Source organism: Molothrus aeneus, chromosome 2 (genome assembly GCF_037042795.1).
Source record: "Molothrus aeneus isolate 106 chromosome 2, BPBGC_Maene_1.0, whole genome shotgun sequence".
Taxonomy (NCBI): Eukaryota; Metazoa; Chordata; class Aves; order Passeriformes; family Icteridae; genus Molothrus; species Molothrus aeneus.
The window spans coordinates 87,479,050-87,499,935 of NC_089647.1; the positions used below are offsets into that span (position 1 = coordinate 87,479,050).

At 39.8% G+C, this 20,886-nt stretch overlaps 1 protein-coding gene across 1 annotated transcript; it reads left to right on the top strand.

The window, feature by feature from the left end:
- Positions 1 to 7,194: 7,194 nt before the first annotated feature.
- On the top strand, positions 7,195 to 20,106 carry IL18RAP (interleukin 18 receptor accessory protein). The gene is made up of 10 exons (XM_066571590.1): positions 7,195 to 7,318; positions 8,377 to 8,644; positions 8,777 to 8,951; positions 10,208 to 10,382; positions 12,103 to 12,171; positions 12,330 to 12,450; positions 14,224 to 14,378; positions 15,250 to 15,387; positions 18,949 to 19,119; positions 19,739 to 20,106. The coding sequence occupies exons 1-10, from the start codon at positions 7,195 to 7,197 to the stop codon at positions 20,104 to 20,106; spliced, it is 1,764 nt and encodes a 587-aa protein (XP_066427687.1).
- Positions 20,107 to 20,886: the final 780 nt, after the last annotated feature.

Here is a 20,886-nt window from a genome sequence, read left to right on the forward strand (position 1 = left end):
CCTTGAAAGTAAATATTTAGCTCTCAGCTGTGACAACAACATCTCTATTTGCGCATATTGGGTTGATAAGCCATACATTAAGCATATTTATTTATGTAATACATAAGGAAGATACTGCCTTTATGGACTAGCAACAAAAATTCATCTACAAGGAAGGAACTCATACACTGGAAATGAATACTTGTGACAATCTCAGGAGTGTCTCCAGCTTCCAGCATGATGAAGGAAAGACAAATACCAATGAATTGTTCCAGTGAAACAAGACCTTGAGACCTGTAAGGCAGAGCCATTGAGGGTCATCAGGGGAGCCATGAAAAGGGATCGATCCTAGAATAGTTTAATTGTCTAGGTTGGTAAAATGACCAGGGAAAGGAATTGTTACCAAATGCATACAGGAAAAGAAAAGCACTAGAAAGAAGAGCTGTTCAAGCTAAGGAATAACATGCATACAAGGATGTGTCATTGAAGAAATGTATGATAGGCTTTAAAGCCATTATAAGAGTAAGGTCTCCTGTGAGAGTAAAGGAGAAACTACTCTGACCTGCTTTTAAGCTGGAGTACAATAGGTTTCTGAAAGAAAACCAAAAATTTGGCAGTGGTCACCTCTGTCAGGTTTATGTTTCTTGGCTTGCAGTAAGCAGGCTGGGCTATCATGGAAGGCAAGAAGGAATTGTCATGGAATTTGAGGTGCTAGAAAATAATTTCTAATTAACTGCTAAGAATTGTGAGAGTTAAAATTTTTGAAAGGCTTGCATGATGAGAATTTGCTTTGCTCTTTCTCTGTGGCATATGGCTATTCAGTTATTGGTATATTCATAGTACCTCTGTGGCTCTAGACATTAGTCCTTGATGCCCCAGGGGGAATTCACTGTAGTGCAGCAAATTGATGGTAAGTAACACCACCTTCCTTTATTTCACAATCACCCACAAGTTCCAGAAACCACCTGTGACTGTACATTATTTCACAAGGTGCATAAACTAGTACAAAATGGACAGAGGTTCATGTTTGAACATTGTTCAGACGCCTCCCGCAACAGCAGAACCAGCACCACTGACTCATTGTAGAAGATCATTGAAGTGGAAAATTTCTTACCCACTAGGTGTTAACCATAGCTGGGCAGAGGAGGAGATGATGTGTAAATGTGTTAAGCCAGAATAGTGCAAGAATAGTGAAAAAACCCTAATCCTCTCAACACTATAAGACTACACTGCATACACACTGAGATGGTCGGTTTTCCCCACTTGAGCAGAAGTGAGATGGACAAGGTAAGATAAAGCCCCCAAACTTGACTTTCCACAGGGGTGGGGAGGTAAAATTTTCTGGAGATATAGCATAAAATATGCTAAATTTTAGCACAGTGGGAGGGTAAGTAAAAGGGAGGAGAGGGCGGGGAGGATATTCTGGAGTTGGTCCTTTACCCTCTTCCTTATGCACTTTGCCTTGCAGTCAAAGATAAATGTGAACCTTGGAAGTGCAAGTGTGTGAGGCTGCTTTTTTAGTGTCTATATTGTTTTTACAGAAGACAAAGGGGTGAATTGGAGAAGGGGCTATATACAAGATTTTCATCCAGTGTGGTAACCAGCATGACATACCACTCAAACTTCTGGTAGCATGACTTTCAAAACTCTGTGTGACTGGTGTTTCTGTTGTATTTCTAAAATGCATTTCTGATATAATAGTTGGACTGTTATGTTTAATTTTTTGATTGTGGTAAGCCTTATTACTTGGACACTACAACAATTTATACTTAAAGTGAATGAAGTATATTTTACGTCTTTAAATTCCATGTCTGTGAAAGAACCATTTTTTTTCTGATAATCTGAGTTTGAAAGAAGAAGGGCTTTGACTTCAGCTGTGTTGCACTCTGTAATTCCTTTAAGTGAAGAGGGAACAAAAGGGCTTTTTTTCAGTCAGACAGGACACCTTCAAAAGCTTAATTCTTTATACTGAAATTTCTAGAGATAAATTGGAGCCCTTTTTAATTTGTAAATCAAACATGTATTTTGCCATGGGGCAAAACATTGACTATTGTTTAGGAGAAAATCACCAAGGTTGATCACCAGTGGGCTCAGGTCTGGAATAAGCAGGGAGCTAAAAATGCTCAGAACCCAACAGAATCAAGCATTCATACTGGTCATTGCATAAAGAAATGTGTGCATAAACAGAGGCAACATTGAAATCCCCCACTTTGAGGCAAACAGCCTTTCTAACCTTCTTGTGGAAATAGAGTGATTGACCCAATGTGCAGTGAAGATAGAGAACTTCACACAAGAAAAGAAAAACAAGTTCTACTGTTCTTGAAATAAGTCTGTTGCAAACTAATGGACAAATGTTTACATATCCTCTATTTGAATAGGGGTCACTGTGATCTGAATAGATGGCAAAGTGCTCTCACATGCTTTTATGTAGTTTGGGTCACTGTGCAGTCAGTCTTTTATGGGTTTTACATCCAGGCAGGAAGCTTGAAAGAGGGGCAGGAGTGTGTGGGACTGTGTATGCTGAAGGGCTCTGCCTTCCTAGCAGGTCCAAGGAGGGCAAGTCACAGATGGCTCAGACTCAGCAGGGCTTCTCTTCCCTCTCTGCCAAGGCTGTGTTTGCCTAACTAGTGAGGCTGAACTAGGAGCACACAGATGGGAGGTAACAGCTCCCACTTACAGTGGGTGGGGAAGGTAGCTGGGGACATTGATTCTTACTGTGAATATTATTTTATATTGGAATAATCTTGTAGATCTCAGGTATTACAGATTTTTGTGAACTGTTTTAAAGCAGCATATCGAAAAAGATTACCCTTCTTAGATGAAGCAAACTAAAAAAATCCAACACAATTTTGCACACAATGCAAATAGAAGATTTTAGAACCCAAGAAGCTTTGATCTCTTACTAGGGGGTGTTTCCCCTGTTTTTTTTACGAGAAAGTGACCCAGAAATTTTCAACATAATGAAACTAAACTAAGAAAGGAAGGGATGATGACTGTGAGGTAGAGGAAATTCCTGTAAAGGAAACAGACTCAACACAGTGCACAGCTAGAGCTAACCACAATTCTTACTTGCACATCCTACCCACAATCCATGTTGGGTAGGATGTGCAAGTAAGATCTTGAGATAATTTTTTTTTTAAATTATATGTCTTAGCTTTAGATTTTAGCCCTCCCTACCCTGTCTTCTTGAAGGTGAGTTCATTTTATTGCCTTTGAATGTGCATTTTAAAGTAAAATGGCTTTAACTGCTTGGTCAGGCAAACAGTAGTGTCTTAGTAATTAGCTTCAATAAATATCCTTTTCCATTTTGTAAACAAGATAAGCTTTCTTCATCTCCTGTGTGGCTATTACTAATCTTAGTCCTAGAATCAGATTATGCTTGCCCTTCCACCGATATAAGTTGAATACAAGACACAGGAATTGGTAGTTTTGATGGTGAAGTGATTTTCATCAGAATCAGAATAGTATGATGGTAGGATTGTGGTATGCCACTCTTTACTAGACTCTAGAGATATTGTGAAACTTGGCACAGCTCTCAAGAAACTGATTTTGGTTTTTTTGCTTATATTTTATGTAAAAATCTGAAGAAGAGGGTGAAAGGAGACCTCATCACAGTGTACTACTGGTCTCTTCACTGTGGTGACCAGTGACAGGACCTGGGGGAATGGTCTGCAGTTGTGTCAGGGGAAGTTTGGGCTGGATCTTAAAAAAAGGTTCTTCACCCAGAGGGTGGCTGGGCACTGAAATGGGCTTCCCAGGGAAGTGGTCACAGCACCATGTGTGACAGAGTTCAAAAATGATGATTCTTATAGGTCCCTTCCAACTCAGCTTATTCTGTAATACTGTGAAAACTCTGTGAAATAGAAATTTACTCTTTTCTTCTAACAGTCCTTTAGGAGTTGAAACATAATATAATATAATTATATTATAGTCAATATAATACAATTCCTATTTTTCACTTGTATTTTTAGCACAAGAAATTATGTGAAGATCACAATAATTTCCTTTGCACATATGATACTTTCCAATTAAGTGGCACTCTAAATTCCTAGACAAAGAATATGATAATATGGATGTGTACATGGTAGGAAAAGGTGGAAAGACTTTTGATAACAAGTTGCTTGGAGTAGAGTCCTTTCTTTCTCTGGTAGATACTGATAAAGAGAAATGAGTCCTTGAGTAAACCAAGTCACCGAATCACCTGAGTGCACCTGAAGTGCAAATGCACCTGAATGGTGATTGCTGTCTGCTTCTGCTGTGAATTTCCCTCTTCCAGTCAAGCACACTTGCAAGATGACAATGATTAATTTCCCATCCTACCATACCTTTTAAACACTATAAAAATGCAAAGACTACAAGAGCCTCTAATAAAAATGTTATCAGTTAGCAAAAAAAAAAAAACAAAACCAAAACCAAAACCGAAAAATCCCCAAAACGGCAGTGGCACATTTTCCCATGCCTAGCTAAAGACAACAGAAAAATTGAAAAGATTGCTAACCAAAACTGTAACATTCATTAGTCAACCTTCCCTTTGGCCCTCCTTTCCCATTTGTGGTGACCTTTTGGAGCTTAAAGAAGGTATCATTAGTATGGCAGCAAATTGCATAACAAAGAGATTATACATCACTGGCATTATTAAATGCTTCGTGAACAGTCACTTCACGTAGCTTCACTACATGTGGCCTGTATGTACCCAGTTACACACAAATGGGAAGCTGAGAAGTAAACACTTGCACTGCTTATCCTGTGCCAGGTTAGGCACTCTTCAAATAGCTTCTGGTGGCTTAACAGAGTCACAGGTGGCTTAATGAGTCACCAGGAAGGACCAGAACTGTCACAGGAGAGAGACTGGACCATTTGCCTGGGGTCAAGTGGAGTGCAGAGGACAGATAAATAGATAATAAAATCATAGAATAAGCTGAGTTGGAAGGGACCCATCAGCATCATCAAGTTCAACTCCTGGCCTATACAGGGCACCCCAAGAATCACACCATGTGCCTGAGAGTGTTGGCTGAACACCTCTTGAACTCTGTCAGGTTTGGTGCTGTGACCAGTTCCCTGGGGAACTTGTTCCAGTGCCCAACCATGGTCTGGGTAAAGAACAATTTTCTGATATCCACCCTGAATTTCCCTGACACAGCTTCATTCTGTCTCCTTGAGTCATGTCACTGGTCATGAGAATGAAGAGATCAATGCTTGCTCCTCTGCTTTTGACAGCAGCAACACCTGCTCACCCACTCAAGGGACTAAGCACTGAACCACACAAAAGGCCCTTCAGTCTTGATTGCTACTGGCACCAGCATGCCTTGCCATGTGGGCTGTTGGATGACATAACTCAAAATACCATTCTTGGTTTTATACACAATTAACATGGCTAGAGATGCAGCTTCAGTGAATGCCTTGAGCAAGGTCTTTACAGGTGTCATAAACCCAGATTTGAGAGTCAGGATCCATTGATCTTTTTGCAGCAGACAAAAAAGTTGGATAAACTTATGGAGGGCTTTTTCCCAGTGCTGGTAGCAAACTCACTTTATTAAGGCATACATAGAGACTTGGAGTTTAATGATGATTTAAAAAAAATACATGGGGTGATGACAGTTAGCAGCCAACCTGTAACAAAGCACCAGGATGAGGTCAGAAAAATGAGTTAACTTATTTCCTGTGGCCTCTGAGCATAAAAATAGATCATTTGCTTACAAGGAATGGAGACATTTTGAAGAGAATGGTGACTAAAAGTTCTCCCCTCTGCACAAAACAGCTGCCTGGAAAAGTGCAGCGTGGGAGTTCTCATCAGCTCTCTCTCTAGCACAGTGTGCACTGGAGGCTCTGCTGATGCTAACCAGTATGAGTAGTGTCTGATTTGCATGAGGTACCAATAGACAAAGGAGTAGCCTTTTCCCAACCTCTCTGCTTTTCCCTTGGGCTGACTTAGTGCCTCTCTGACAGCACTGCAAATGCAGAGTCACTCTGTGGCCAAAGGAAAGGAAAAAAACCCCTTGAGGCCTCTGTTGCACAACGCACAGCTGTGCAAATTGAACAGCAGCAAAGTGCTTTGCTCCTGAACCAGGCACTGCCCCTTTACTCCTGGAGCAGATGCTGCAGACATGTCAGTCATTAGCATTGGGTATGTCCTTACTAAACACCCAGGTTAAGCCATGGCCATTGAATACGCACACTGGGCATATTCAGTGTGGCTGAGAAGGCTATGGGATGCAGATCAGAATTCTTAGTAGAAGAAGGAAAACATAACAACATGGTTTGGGGTTTGACCTTGTACAGGGTACTGTCATATAGGGGTCTGATGCATCTGAGTGCTTTGTGGACCTGCTCCAAATCCCTTGGTGTTCCCAGTCCCAGAGGGCATCCCACAGAGCTGGTCCCTTTTGCTGGTGTGGGGGTTACCCTTCTCAGCAGGGCCCTGCCACAGCTGTTCAAGCAGTGCAACACAGCATTGTAGTGCAAAAGTGAGGCCTGATGCTGCACACCCAGGTACACCACAGAGGAGGAGAAGGGGTTTTAGGTTGCTCTGCTGGCCCTAGTAGACATCCTAAGTATGCCCATTTTGGCTGGTAACAAAGCCCACTAGGAGCACATCTCTTGGGTGAAAGAGAGGACCAAAGACACGTGCCCACACAGGACATGCTTTGAGGGCTTTACTTCTGCATGGGTCTCCAGTCACATGGCTCAATGCTGTTTGCAGCTGCAGCACATCTTCAGATTTGGTTTAATCCCAAAGGAGTCCAATCTGAGCCTGTTGACCTTCAAGCTACAACAGCACTCCATGGATTTTTGGTGCCATTTCTGCTGTCTCAGTTTGTTGCTGATAGGCATCATTAGCTGAAGGGTGATGATATTTGGTATCTTACCTCTCATCTTAGAGAACATGCTCTTATCAAAGGAGGAAGGATCTGCATTTCCACTCAAGAGGTGGAGTTCTGCATTGTTGGAGGTATGACTTGGAAATCCATCTGTAAGCAATTCTATGCAAGGTGTATTTAGAGACACTGTTGCATATTCTTGAGTATTGTCCATCCTGCATTTTTGTGAAATAGAGCAGGAAAAGTGCTGCTAACCCCATTTTTAAAAAAACACAATATGCAGAAAATAATGTTTGCAAAGTTTTACAGAGGTACACAATATAATATGCTATTATCTATTTTATTGGACTCTTATTTACAAAAAACCCCCCTGTTTTCCTCTTATACAGAAAGCAAGATGATTCTTAAAGAAAATGTCTCCAAATATCAGCCAAAATTGATAAAGAAAATAATGCTCACTTTGTGCTGGATGCTAACAATATTTATCAGTGGGGTAGAAGTTAGAGAGATTAACTTGCCAGGTAAGAATCTGCTCCAGTGATGTTTGGTGTTTGTGGTGCTTTCTGAAGACTTAGGACATCTTAATTTTTCCTTGCTTTTGTGAGTTTTTCCTGTACATGTACATGCTTGTGTCAGACAAATAGCCTTTCTGCAAGCTTCTGAAGTATTGGTAATACAAGCTACCCTGAATTTGACTCAAAAGTCAGTTCCTCAATGAAAAGGTTAAATGTAAAGGAGAGTCTCTGAGGCCTAAATAAAACAAATGGATTGCATCTGTGACTTAGGTCTCCAGTGTCTGGTATAGTGAGGCAGGGACTGGGGAGAAGGAAGACAAAAACAGAAGGAGAGTGATTTATCAAAGCCTTCCACACACACAATATACCTAGAGGAGCTTGATCCAGTTTAGTGCACAGAGAGACAATGGAACTGTAAAGGGTTTCCCAGGTGGGCAGCTGAGGAACAGATTTCATGACCTCCCTTCTGCTGGGGTGAAATCCTGCCATTCTTTCAAAGGTCACAACAGCCTGATGGGCAGGATGGGCATTAGGATGGCTGACCACACCTTTCAGAATTAAAAAAAATTGTGTAATTTTAGAGACAGTTACTGAAACATTAAAAGATAAATATTTATAAATATCACTAACACAATAATGCTTGTCAATCTTACCTTAAATAGGGCATGTGGTGGGCAGGTTCTGCTTCCTCAGGCTTATGTCAGTCCCTTCTCCATTAATAGGAGATCAAGAATAGCTGAATCTGCTTTTCTACACAGTTGAGGTTTAACAGGTTAGCACGCATGCAAAAGTCTACACATCACAAAAACTCTTCATGTTAAGCTTTTGAAAAAAGGCCTAATAAACCTTTGGAAACCTTTGGAATAAATCTTCAAGAAGATTGGCAAATTACATATTACATTTAAAACCTATTTTGTATTTGTCCACGTTCTGATCACATAAAGAAATATTCAACACAAGAAAGGTAAGGTTCTATTTTTGTTCCTAATTTTTATTTTTAATTTTTTCACCATGACTTTGCATTTTTTCAGATGGTACTGATATCTTACTGTCCTGCTTTTCAGGATGTTCCCATGTTGAACCTCAAATATGGTATCGTGCAATTAATGGTGAGGAGTTTGTTCTACAATGTGCTTTACCAGATAGAGATGCTACCAACATTTATAACAACTCACTTCTAAATCAACATAAGGTGAAATGGTTCTGGCACCAGAAAGATAAAGAGACACTGAAGGCTATCAATGAAAGCTCAAATCTGACTTTCCAAGGGGATGCACTTTGGTTTAAACCAATAAGGGACAGTGCTTCTGGAGTGTACATCTGTAGGATATGGTAAGTAATGGATTAAAGGAGTAAAAGGTTTCTATTTCTATAGGAGAATTACTGTTTTGGTTTGGTTTATGTATTAAATGTTTAACTTTTTTTTTCTTTTCTTTTCTTTTTTTTTTTTTTTACATCACTCAGGGGGAAAATCCCATGTCTCAAAATTGTTTTGGATGTTCAAACAAAGAAGGCAGCAAAATGTTCAGGTTATGATACCAATATTCTATATCTGCTTGCTGGCAGTGGGAATTCAATAACCTGTCCTGGGACAAAATGTTTCAACCACGTAAAAAAGCCAGATGTGAAATGGTACAAGGTAAGAGTCAGCCTTGCTGAGTGGAGGCGGAGCTTCAGGTCTAGTTAATGTCCATGTGCCATAGATCTTGAACCCTTCTTTGTCAGGCAATGCCAAAGAAATTCAATCCAAAAGTAGAATCTTGGACTGATATATATCAAGTATTTAAGGAAGAGTTTTGAAGAAATTTGCCACACCCAAAACATTATTATAAGAAACAGAAGCCAAGAAATCCTTGCTCTTCAGCTAAGAAATTGAAGTAATTGAGAATTAAAATAGTTTTTTTTACAAAACTGACATGATTGAAATGCAACATTTTAAGTTTTGTTTTGACATTTCAAATTTTGAAAATATCCAGTATATCAAGGAAAAACTGGCTTTGTTAGACACAAAATTATTTTAAGAATAATGTTTCAAATTGTTCTTTCCAAGACTCCTGTGTTAAATGAAACAATATTCTACTGAACCACTACTGAGTCAGTATTTGTAAGGATAGTAATTTAGCACCCAAACCTATATAAATGAGCAATGGAAAATGACTAAAATTTGCAATTGTGCATTTTCCTGCCTGGTATTATTTACATTATTTTATTCTATCAAGTAGAATTATGATCTAGTCAAAGTTATTCTCCATTTGCTTTAACATTTTAAATGATGTTTATCTTTACCTACATCTTGATCTGGAACCCACTGAAGCTGAGGAGTGTCTTCACATTCGCATTACTGGATTTTGTCAGGAACTTGATTTAAGGAAAATTCTTGCTGGTTTTGGTGGAATATGAATATATTAAGATGAAAAATAATGGTGCTTTTCAAAAATAGACCATTTTCATGCTTCTAAAAGTAGTGACAGTGTCCTCGACTTCAGACCATCTAAACTCATGGTTTACTTCTCATAAAATAACTTGAAAATATTTTCAAAATTATTTCTTTACAAAACAAAAAATACCTAGTCCATCAAAAAAGTGATCCTTTTTGTCGCTCTTTAGTAATAGGAGTTTAATTTAGATCAGCTTCATTATTTCATATTTTTGCATCAACCATAAATTTTAAATATTTTTTTAAAAATCAAGGTTATTCACATATTTCTTAGTATAACTGAAAATTGTCCTCAGACTCCTAATACATCTCATTTTGGGCTTCAGTGGAAAGACTTTGGTTTAGCCCTTCTGCCATGAAAATCCTGTCCAAATATATTAAATTTAATTTAGTAACAGCAACAACAGCAAGAAAAAAAAAACCAAACAACTTTAATTCTTAGATATTATTTTCATTAGGATGGTCACCAGATAAAATACAGGAAAAGGAGACCAAGCCTAAAGCTTAAGCAGAATGAAATCTTCTTGAATCCAACCTATGACAAAGATGCTGGAATATATGTGTGTGATTACACTCTGTCTGACAACACTACCGAGTGGACAGTGAGAACAGCAGTAACAGTAGAAGTCATTGGTGAGTAGTATAAAAACCCAGAATAAAATATCTAAAGTAAAGCATGTTTTCTTTATTATGTTTATTTCTGTCTTTTGTTCAGGCTCTTGTTCTGAAAACCCATAAACTGAATTAGCTACAGGATCATTCAAATCCTCTTCCAAGTATTCTGAGGACATGTTTGTACACCAACTAGAACATCCAATAGTAATAGCAGTAGGTCCTGTAGGAAAGTATAAATCTGTTCTATATCCTGAACTATATGGATGCAGTACAGCTGTTTCTGTATGAAAACAGCACAGGACTATTCCTCAGCATCCTGGTGGAAGATCGGCCACTCTGTGAAAGGGAGAACAGGATTTAGGGAGCAAAAGAAATATGTCAAGTGAGGCAATCTGGTTCTATGGTGTAGTGAAGAAACACTCCTTTGACATTTCATGGTCTAATGAGGATAGCACTTTTCCAAAATAGGTGATCCTTTTCCCCCCAGGTATTTTAAGCATTTGTTTCTAAGACTTCGAGGGGAAAATGTATCCATCCCATTAGAACAGGAAACCATGTCTTACCAACCTGTGAGAGCTCTGTGTGGTGGCTTAAAATACCTTTTGCTCTTTCACTCTTCCTTCTGGCTTTATTCCCACGTAATTCTCCAGGCAGGCTTGGACTAGCTCTGCTTTTATTCTGATCTGACTCTATTTGAGCTAACACATTGTCCTTCTCAGTTCTTCTCCCTCACTTTGTAGAGCAGTCAGAAAAACACTTAAAAGGCACCATATACATCCTACCCTAGAACCTTGCAGACTGAGGGGAGACCCTCTTGCATTGGAGGTCTACCATGTGAGAGGAAGAGAAGGGACAGGCACTGATCTCTTCTCTGTGGTGATCAGTGACAGAACCCGAGGGAATGGCCTGAAGTTGTGTCAGGAGAGGTTTAGGTTGGGTATTAGGAAAAGGTTTTTCACCCAGAGGGTGGTTGGGCACTGGAACAGCTCCCCAGGGAAGTGGTCACAGCACCAAACCTGACAGAGCTCAAGGAGTGTTTGAGCAACATTCTCAGGCACAGGGTGTGACCCTTGGGAATGGTTCTGTGCAGGGCTGAGGGCTGAACTCGATTCTGTGGGTCCCTTCCAACTCAGCTTGTTCTGTGATTCTGGGCTATATTTCTCTGCTGTGACCTGGTTAAAAAAAACCAAACCAAAACAAAAAACCAGAACCAAAAGGTGCTATGTGTGGCACTATTTCCCGCAGTATGGGACTTTCCTAGAATATCAGAACTGTGGGTTTTATTGTACAACCCGTGGGTGTCATTATCTGTGCCCTTTGGCAGCCTGAGTTTTGAAAACAACATGGCTATTTTGGTACAAGTATCTGTGCTTGTGAAAATGGAGTGTGCATGTGCTCTGTTTCTGCTTACTGGGCATGAAAAAATGTTTGACAGGGAACTGGTATGAGGATTGCACCCTTCAGGGGGTTTTGCAAGGGGGGGGTTCCTAATTTTTTAATCCTAAATAATTTAAAGTTCACACTAGTTGCTGAGCTCCTCAGCTCATGTTAGAGGACAATGCCTCAGAATAAGTGAGATAGCAGGTGTTTGAGTAGCTACACAAATTTTGTTGTCCTCCTCTTGGACTTAGGTGTCTAAATTCCACCCAAATCTTGAAAAATAAAATTTTAAGTTATTTTGTTTGGTTTTCTGCACTGACAATAACTTTATACTTAATGATATTCTTGTTAATTGCAGCAAAAAACACTATTCATCCACCAAACCTCTTGTATCCCAATGGTGTTGTGATCCTTGAAGTAGAAGTTGGTAAGTTTCAATTCCTCCTCTAGAAGCAAATGAAAATATTTAAATGAGGTATTGATAAATAATGACAGATCTTGATAAAGCAAACCAGGTTTGCTTTCTAGGCTATTTAAGAGAATAATATTCTGCAGGCATTTGTATTCTGTGTTCATTTGTTCCAGGCAAGCCACTTGAATTGGAATGTCGTGTACAGTTTGGGTTTGAAACAGTTTCTCCAATGAGGGTAACATGGAAACGAAACAACGAAGAGAATGTAAATGAGAAATTGAATCAGGAAACAATGTGAGAACCTCCTCCCCCATCCCTTCCAATATTCTGGTTACTACCACCACAAGCAGCTGTATAAATCCTTCTGTAACAGTTTTACTGAATACATTTTATTGAAAAAACTTTAGAAGGCACTTTTCTATCACCTAGTAATGCATATGTCCACAAGCGACAGGCATGTGACCTTCACATACAGAAGGACAAATTGATGGCCATAAAATCAAGAACTCAAACTCTGCATAATTTTAGCTCTTAATGCTTTATCTCACAGACAGCTTCAACATGAAGGGCTCCTGGTTGCCTGTCCCCACATCAGCTGTTTTCAAGTGTTCTTGTTCTCAAGTGTTCTTGAAAGCACAGTCTCTGTTGTGCCTTGCTAGCAATTCACACAATCTGCCTTTGGAAGCTGCCTCTTAGTGGAGAATGAATGAGATCAGCAAAACAGTCCTGTGGACATGGAAAGGAGTTTGTGTATCTCAGAAACTGAGGTGTTACAGACTCGGTCTGAGGGCTTGCAGCACTGAATTTCAGGACATTGAATTTTGGATTTTTTCTCCCTGGTGAGAATTAACCAGACCCTGCAGAGAAGAAACATGTAGGGAAAAGGTTTCCTGTGACCTGGGGACAGCCCCTGTAGTGATTACTCTTCCCTCTCCTTCCTGTTTTCATTCACCTATGCAGTGTTCAACTTGGGCAAGCAACAGAGTAGAGGCAACACAGGCAACTCTGTCTTTCACCGCACAGCCCCGAGTCAACTTTATGGGTAAACTTTCTGTACACTGGGGGAAGCAAAAACCTGCTGCCACTGCTAAAATCAAGCTCATAATAGGAGTCATATGGGGAAAAAAAGAATTATGATATCACACACACTCATGAGATAGACTGGAAATTGCATTTTCATAACTTTAGAATGTTTAGGTTTGGAATATTCTTGTTAACAAGTTTTTACCCTTTTTCATAGGTAGAGTTTCTGTTTATCTTTTAAAAACAAACAAATGAAACTTCCCCAACAGACTTTGGTTGAATCCTTGCCTATGCTCACTCCTACATATCTTAGGTAGAGGTAGCAGAGGTAGAGAGGTAGAGCCATGGGACACTGTCATTTTGCAGTGGCGTGATGTGAGATGACTTTTGGGATGACCCAGAGATGCTTATACTTGTGGCTTTCAAAGGGGAATGCTGAAACTCAGAAACCCTGGGTATTCTGGAGTGATTGCAGATACAGATCTGTTTCCCATATCCTTCACTCAGCCCTGAAGGGATTCCTCAGTTACCTCTTCATTTCCTATACTTCTGTCCCTTATTTCTGTCTTATTCTGTTTGCCTATCCTGTCTTTGGGCTTTTTACCCCTGTGCAAGAGGCTGAGCTGCTCAGTCTTTTGCCCAGCTTGTTGTCTCTTGGGGTTCCTTTTTGAAGTTTCATTTCTTTGCATTTCTGCCAGGTGAATATTTTACATTTTAGAAAACCACAAGTAATCTTATAGAAGTAAATCTTAATCTTTCAATCTTATATTGAAAACTAGGCAAGTCAAATATTTTGTTGAGTAGATGAATTAAGGATAAACCTTTCAGTCTTCAGACTTATCAAAGTGTTTTCTTACAATGTTAGTTAGTTTTTTCTTACAATGTATAAATCAAGTGAAGGTTCCAAACCAGAATATTGCATTACTATTAAAAGTTCAAGATGAACAAGTTGCAAGCTCCTCTGTTTTTGTGTGTAAGACATTGGGAAATGGTGTGAATGAACAGCAAAGGTATCATGCAAATACACATTTTTTTTCTCTCTAGTGTCTATCCAAAAGGTTTAAAGGGGCACACACTTCTTCACGTTGCAACTTTGAAAGAAGTTACTGAAAATGACCTCAGAAGCAACTTCACATGCTTTGCTCAGAATTCAGTGGGGAATGCCACTGCTGTGATCCAGCTGAAAAGAAAGAAGAGAGGTAAAGCTATCAACTGGTGACCATTTACCCCTGAAGACACATTTTGATTTACTCTACTGCTACTAATTAATTCCCCATTGACACTGGCTTTTAGCCAGCAGTAGAAGTTTCTTGAACCTGAGAGGGAAAATCTGATTTGTCAGATGTCTTGAAAGCCAGGTATTTTGAGGATTACTCAGGAGAACAGGGCTGTCTGGGGAATTACTGCAGGAAGGTGAGTCAAGTGGAAGTTAGAGAGTAACCGGAAGGAAAAAGAGGAGAGTGTAATCTCTGAGCATTAATAGGAAATCTACCAAACTGAAGCAGAGAGGCTGGTGAAAGCAACAGTATTCCCTGATTTTCATAAGATATTTCTGTTTATTTTCCCAGTCATTAGCATGCATGTTTCTGAGAAGTTACCGTACCTGATATGATTGTGGCAGCCTTTCAAGTCCCAAACCTGAATCAGTGTGGAAATTAAAGTGTTAAACTGTAGTTCACAGTGGAGGTTCATCACTGGAGTGCAACAGGAAGCTGCCAGAAGGGCACTGGGTGCAGCTGTGTCTGTTCTGATGTAGCTTTTCCATCTCAGATGATGACTATTTACAGCATTGCTGAGTGTACCAGAGACTATTTTCTCTGTGCACTCTGTCATAGATTGGCTTTTCATATCACCAAAGAGATGCCATGCAAAAAAGGTCACTGATGGTAGACTGAAATTCTATGACAAAGTTTGTGGCTACATGAAATCTTGACTTCCCTAAATTTTGCCAGAGGGATAAGGAAAAAGTTTTTGTAAGATGGTTTGTCCCCATTTCTGGACTGATTTTTTATCTAAGTGACAGTATTATTTTGGAAACTTAAGTTATGACAGACTCTTTTCTTTCTGCAGTGTTGTTCTTATATGTACTATGCAGTGCCATTTCTACTCTATTTGCCTTTGCCTTGTGCACTGTCTTTATTTACCAGCACTGGATTGAAATAGTGCTGATGTATCGAAGTTATCTGGTCCACAACAAAAGTACAGAAGGTAAGAAACCTTGTCTAATATGAATTTGGTCTAGTTTTTCTACTGCCTTTTGCCATGTGGGATAATCTAATATGAATTACTCATTTAATTATTTTCTTTTAAAGACTCTGTTCTCTTTGAGCCAATAAAAAGTCTACTAAAGCTTGCAAGATGCCCAGTGAATGCAGATGGAAAAAAAAGTCATATAGTGTGAAAGAAATATCTGACACCAACAGAAATGTCAGTAAGATTTTTACCCTAATTTACCCATAGAAGTTAAGAGTAGGAAGCTGAATTTTGGCAGTCCATATGCAGGGAATAACTTCGCATCTCCAACATTTCAAAATCATTCTCTGGAAAAATTCAACAAAACCTTTGGACAAGAACGAAATGACCTTGCATAACAAGGTGAAGGATTCCAGGGTCTGTTGTACCTTTCACTTGAAGCCAAAAAGTTTCTCAGAAGAATAAACAAAAGAGAGAAACAAGATGATGAAGGGCACCAGTTGACAAATGAATGTTTGGGAAATATTCATATTTCCTTTCTAAAATCTTTGAAAACCACTTGACATTTGGACCCGAGTGATTAGCTTTTGATTTTTCAAGTCTCTATAGTAGCATTGTCCCACCACCTCAGCTAAAACAGGCCCCTAAAATAGTAGACAGAGTAAAAATGTATCAGGAATCACTATGACTACTTCAAAGAACTTAAAGTATGATTTTCTTAAATATGTTGAAAGAATTCTGATAGTTTGTGCCTGAGAAAATTTTTCTAAAAATTCTTGCATCTTGATGCAGTTTGAGATAGGGGTGTTTGAGTCTGTTTTTGTGTTTGTACATGTATCTTATATGTGAGTGTGAAACAACTGTATCTAGATACCTTTGAGTACATGCACAATTGGAAAATTAACTGCTCTTCTGGAAAATATTTTTACAAGCACTAAGGCATTTGGCAAAGGCAGTTTGGGAAATAACTCAAAATTTCCCCACTACCTGGTGACAAAGTGATTTAAGGACCTGTGGAAAGTCCCTTTAGAGCACACCCTGCATGTCAGCAGGACAGACCTGCCAAGGCCTGTGCACTGAAGTTGAGGACACCTTGGGGTTTCACCATGACAGCTCCTGTCCCCTGCCTGTCCCCTGTTTCTCAGGTACCTCGTGCACACAGCTCCATTTGCAGCATGGGGGTACAGGGGGTGTGCAGACCAACTGTACACACCCAGAGAGTTTTCTGTCCAAGGGAAATGTGTTCTCACCTGCAGGACTATGTCCCTCTCACTTCATGGATGCATATCAAGTCACCTGAGGTCTGGAAGGACTTGCTCATAAAGCAGCAAAGCAACAGTTATGACTTGATTTTGCTCTTTATTCCTTTCTATAATTTCTCATGTCCTTCTCAGCACAGAATCGGACAATTGAAGAATCCTACAAGATTGGAAGGCACCCTGGGCACCTGCTCAAAGCAGAGCCAGCCTAGGTTGTGCAGGACCTTGTGGAGAGAGAATCCACAACCCCTCTGGGGTTAATTGGCCTCCTTAGCCAATTCAGATATATCTCTCAAAACTCCTGCCTTCTTCCACATGTAGAAAAGAAATAATGCAGGAGATTTGATACTAACATTTATAGAACATGTATGCCATCACTTTGCTTAAGTCGGGTATTCTTCATTTCCTACACTTTCCTACATTGCTTCTTAAATGCAGCACCAAAAGTTCCTCAGCTTGTAATTTTCCTGTACAATTATGTGAAAAAATGGCCTAATGGTGCTTATTTTGTACTTATTTTTAATTTGCTATTGTAATAGTAATGTTATAAAGGTATGTGTTTGCTAGTGGTTGTGGTCTAATAAGATTACAGTGACCTCTGTGGGTGAAATGAGGAATACCTGGCTTGTAGTGCAATTTAATGTTATTTAAAATCTGTTTTCAAAGGAGCTTCAATTTGGGGTATAAATGAAGCTAAACCAATCTAGTGAACCTCTGGCCCACCTTTAATTCCCACACAGTCCTGTGTGCCTACTGCTGATGATTCACTCTTGGGGGCCTGAACTGACTCAGGTTGGCAGAAAAAGAACTCAGTAAAAGACAGTGTGTAGCCAGCAAAGTGAATCATCTTCCCCTATTATCTCAAGAGCTTATCACAAGAATTATAACCAGTAGAAGGATGGGATTGAAAGTGTGTCCAGGAGCAGAGCGGAGGAGCAGAGATGCAACATTTGTTGTCTGATAACATTCTTGGCTTCCAAATCAAGTCTGCACACCTCTGTTTTCTTTTGATGACATACTTTCTGCTATGTGCTGGTTCTGAATTTAAGTGTTCAGCCCCAGCTCATCCATGTTAGTTTTCTGAATTTGCTTTACATACAGGCTCTTCTAGATCCTGTAGGAACTTGGTGACTCTAGCCTGTGTCTGTGGTCCTAATCTCACATCCAAGGATAGAAATAGGGAAGTTTACACCAAGGCACGTGGCTCATGACACTCAGCACTCAGGTCTCTGTGCTGGATGTGGGTGTCTCAGTCCCCAAGCAGTGAAGGTGAAGGTACAGCCAATATGGTGGAATCCAGAGAGCCTCTCAGCTCACCCTGCAGCAGCACCCTGCTCTATACAGGGGAATTTCTTTCTGGTTCCTATTCATTATATTGTCATGTGATACAATTCAGCTAATTGAACATTGGTGCCTGATGGTATTCGGGCTGCCTGATGATGTCCTGCCATTCCAAAGTGCTTGAGTCTCCAATACTTCCCCTGTCAAATCTGGCAGTCTTAGGATAACTTAAATGGCCTCAAGTAACTGTGAAACTGGACTGGGTTCACTGTGACTTTTGCTTTCACCAGAAATTATTTTATTTTATGTTCCTTCTCCCTCAAGTGTAGTTCAAAGTTTATTCAGCAGATATACTTTGCTTCTGCCTTGTAGTTAAGAATGCATCTAACTCGGGACATTGGTACCAGGGTGATCAAAGCTACGAAAAATTCTTTACCTATGTTTCATCTGCACTGTACAAACGTTCTTTCAAGGAGACTTTAAGTTCAGTAACTGGTCAGTACTTGGTGTCAGAGCTGATATTTTGATCAGACTTAGCCTTTGCTCCTTAACAGAGAGACACAAGTTTCTATGTTTACAGACACAACGGTGTATGAAAACAACATATCTTTTGCAAGCAACTGCTATACAAGAACATTGTTCCTTTAAGCTTTATTATATTTTAAAATAAGATTGGCCATTGACAAGTTTTTTTTTAATCAGAATTTGGGCAAAAGAGAGAAAAGATTGGGACTCACTCCCTACCACATGGTTTTTGCCTGGAAAGGACCAAATCCCTAAACTACCTTGCACTAAACCTCTCTAGCTGGCTTGTTTGCTTTGGTAGCATGTCTACAAAATTTGCAAGACAGTGAAACAGCAAGGTTGTCTTTGGTGACTGGATAGCTGTAATCTATGAACACATCATAATTTCAGGTTTCTGTGTGCCTACTTAAACAGATATAAATGGAAACTGGGCATTAAGAAAGAAGCTGAAATGCTTCATCCAGACTTGTTAATGTATATAGTAATTTATTTATTAATTCATTTATTTTAGATGGCAAGGAATTTGATGCGTTTGTATCCTATGCAAAACTAAACTCTGCTGAAAGTGACTCTGCTTTAATTAGCGAGGAAAAATTTGCCCTGGAGCTTCTTCCAGATATGCTAGAAAATAAATATGGATACAAGTTATGTATTCTTGAAAGAGATATTCTTCCGGGAGGAGGTAAGTTCCTGGGCATGATAGAAAATCTTCAGTTTTTATAAAATTGTGCTTCACTTAAAAAATCCCTTTTGTGCACCAGAGCAACAAATTGCATAATTAGGTAGTGGAATTTATGTTGAAATCTCATAATGTTTTGATCTTTGTGTCTGGTCCCTGTGCCTGACGCACACACACTTTGGAGTGAGGTCACTGTGAGCTACTAGGCTGAGACAAAGCTTCTTGTGCAAGAATTTCTTTGCAAGCAGACTCCTTTTCCTGGAAACAAGACTTCAAATATTTCAGTAGTTACTTTCTGAGCAACTTTAGCCAGTGATACATCAGTAATTAGAACGCCCTGTGGGTGAGATGAGGACAAGTCCAAGTGTCCCTTGAAACCCTGCTGAAGTGTGCTGAGGTCTCAGCTGTGCCCTGCATGTCCTGAGCAGAAAGTTGTGTTCTTCAGTTGTATAAGAACAGCCATGGTACCCCTTGATAGCAAACTCATTTCTAGGTGTTGTATGATTACTTAGCATTCCTATTCTTGCCTTTCCTTATTTCAGGGTTTTAGCTGCTGATAAAGAAAGTGATAAGATAAAAACTCCTTTGCAGAATGCAGTAACTCTCACCATTTCCTCTCCAGCCTACACAGATGAAGTTGTAACTGCTATTAAACACAGCAGACGGGTAATAATCATTTTGAGCCCAGCCTATGTCAGTGGACCAAGCATCTTTGAACTGCAGGCAGCAGTGAACTGTGCATTGGAAGATAAAGGGATCAAACTGATACTAATAAAGTTCCAGGATTTCCAGGAGCCAGAGACTTTGCCTCCAGTAGTGAAGAAAGCACTTCGGATTTTACCATTCATTACCTGGAAGTCTTCAATTTCTGCTGCTCCACACAAGAAGTTCTGGAAATACATGCATTACCACATGCCAATGAAAACTACTAAGAGGCTGGAAAGTTTCAGCCTCAAGGGCTTCTCCCAAAGGTTATTCAGACTGGTATAGATAGGAGAAATTTCACAGAGGGATGGCATCAGGCTCAGGAATGGTAACACAATTGTCAAAGACCTCTTCTGTATTGTCTGACAGCTGCCCACTGTCACTGCAGCCAGCAAGAGCTTGCTCTGAAACAGTCAGAAGGACTGAAGTGTGACAGTGCACAGCAAAACTGTGCCACTGCACATAACTGTAATATATAAATATTTAAAAACTGTAAATATCTTTCATAAATTAATATTTTATTACCATTTTCATTATACCATTTTTTTACTATTTATTATACCATTTTGCTCTGATTTTGAGACATACAATGTTCTTTGCACTGCATTTCTTTCTGGAATACTTTAACACTTGTTTTCTAGAAAAATATCTTAAAAATGGAACTCCAGAGGATGCTTGCAGTTTAATTTTCTGATGCAGTCCAGTGGGACATACCCAAATTCTTCAAGTGAGCTACCTCCTCCAGTGGGAATGTCAAGAAACTACCATGAGAGACTTCTACAGCTGGGTGTGCCAAAGGGATTCAGAAAAGAAGGACCACTCTGTAGGCTTACCCCAGGCATCTCCACCCTTCCTTCAGTGAGGGGAAGAATTCAACCAGTTGTAAAACAGTTCACACTCAGGGACACCTGCACCTGATCATTGCTGATCCTGGCTGGTGCTGGTCACTCAATGCCCACTGAACCTGTTGGCACTATGGGTGTGTTGCAGGTGTAAATCAAAGCCCTGATTGTCACAACTAGTAGACTTCAAGGGTCTCTAAATCTTTCCCTTGCAGTCCTCTGG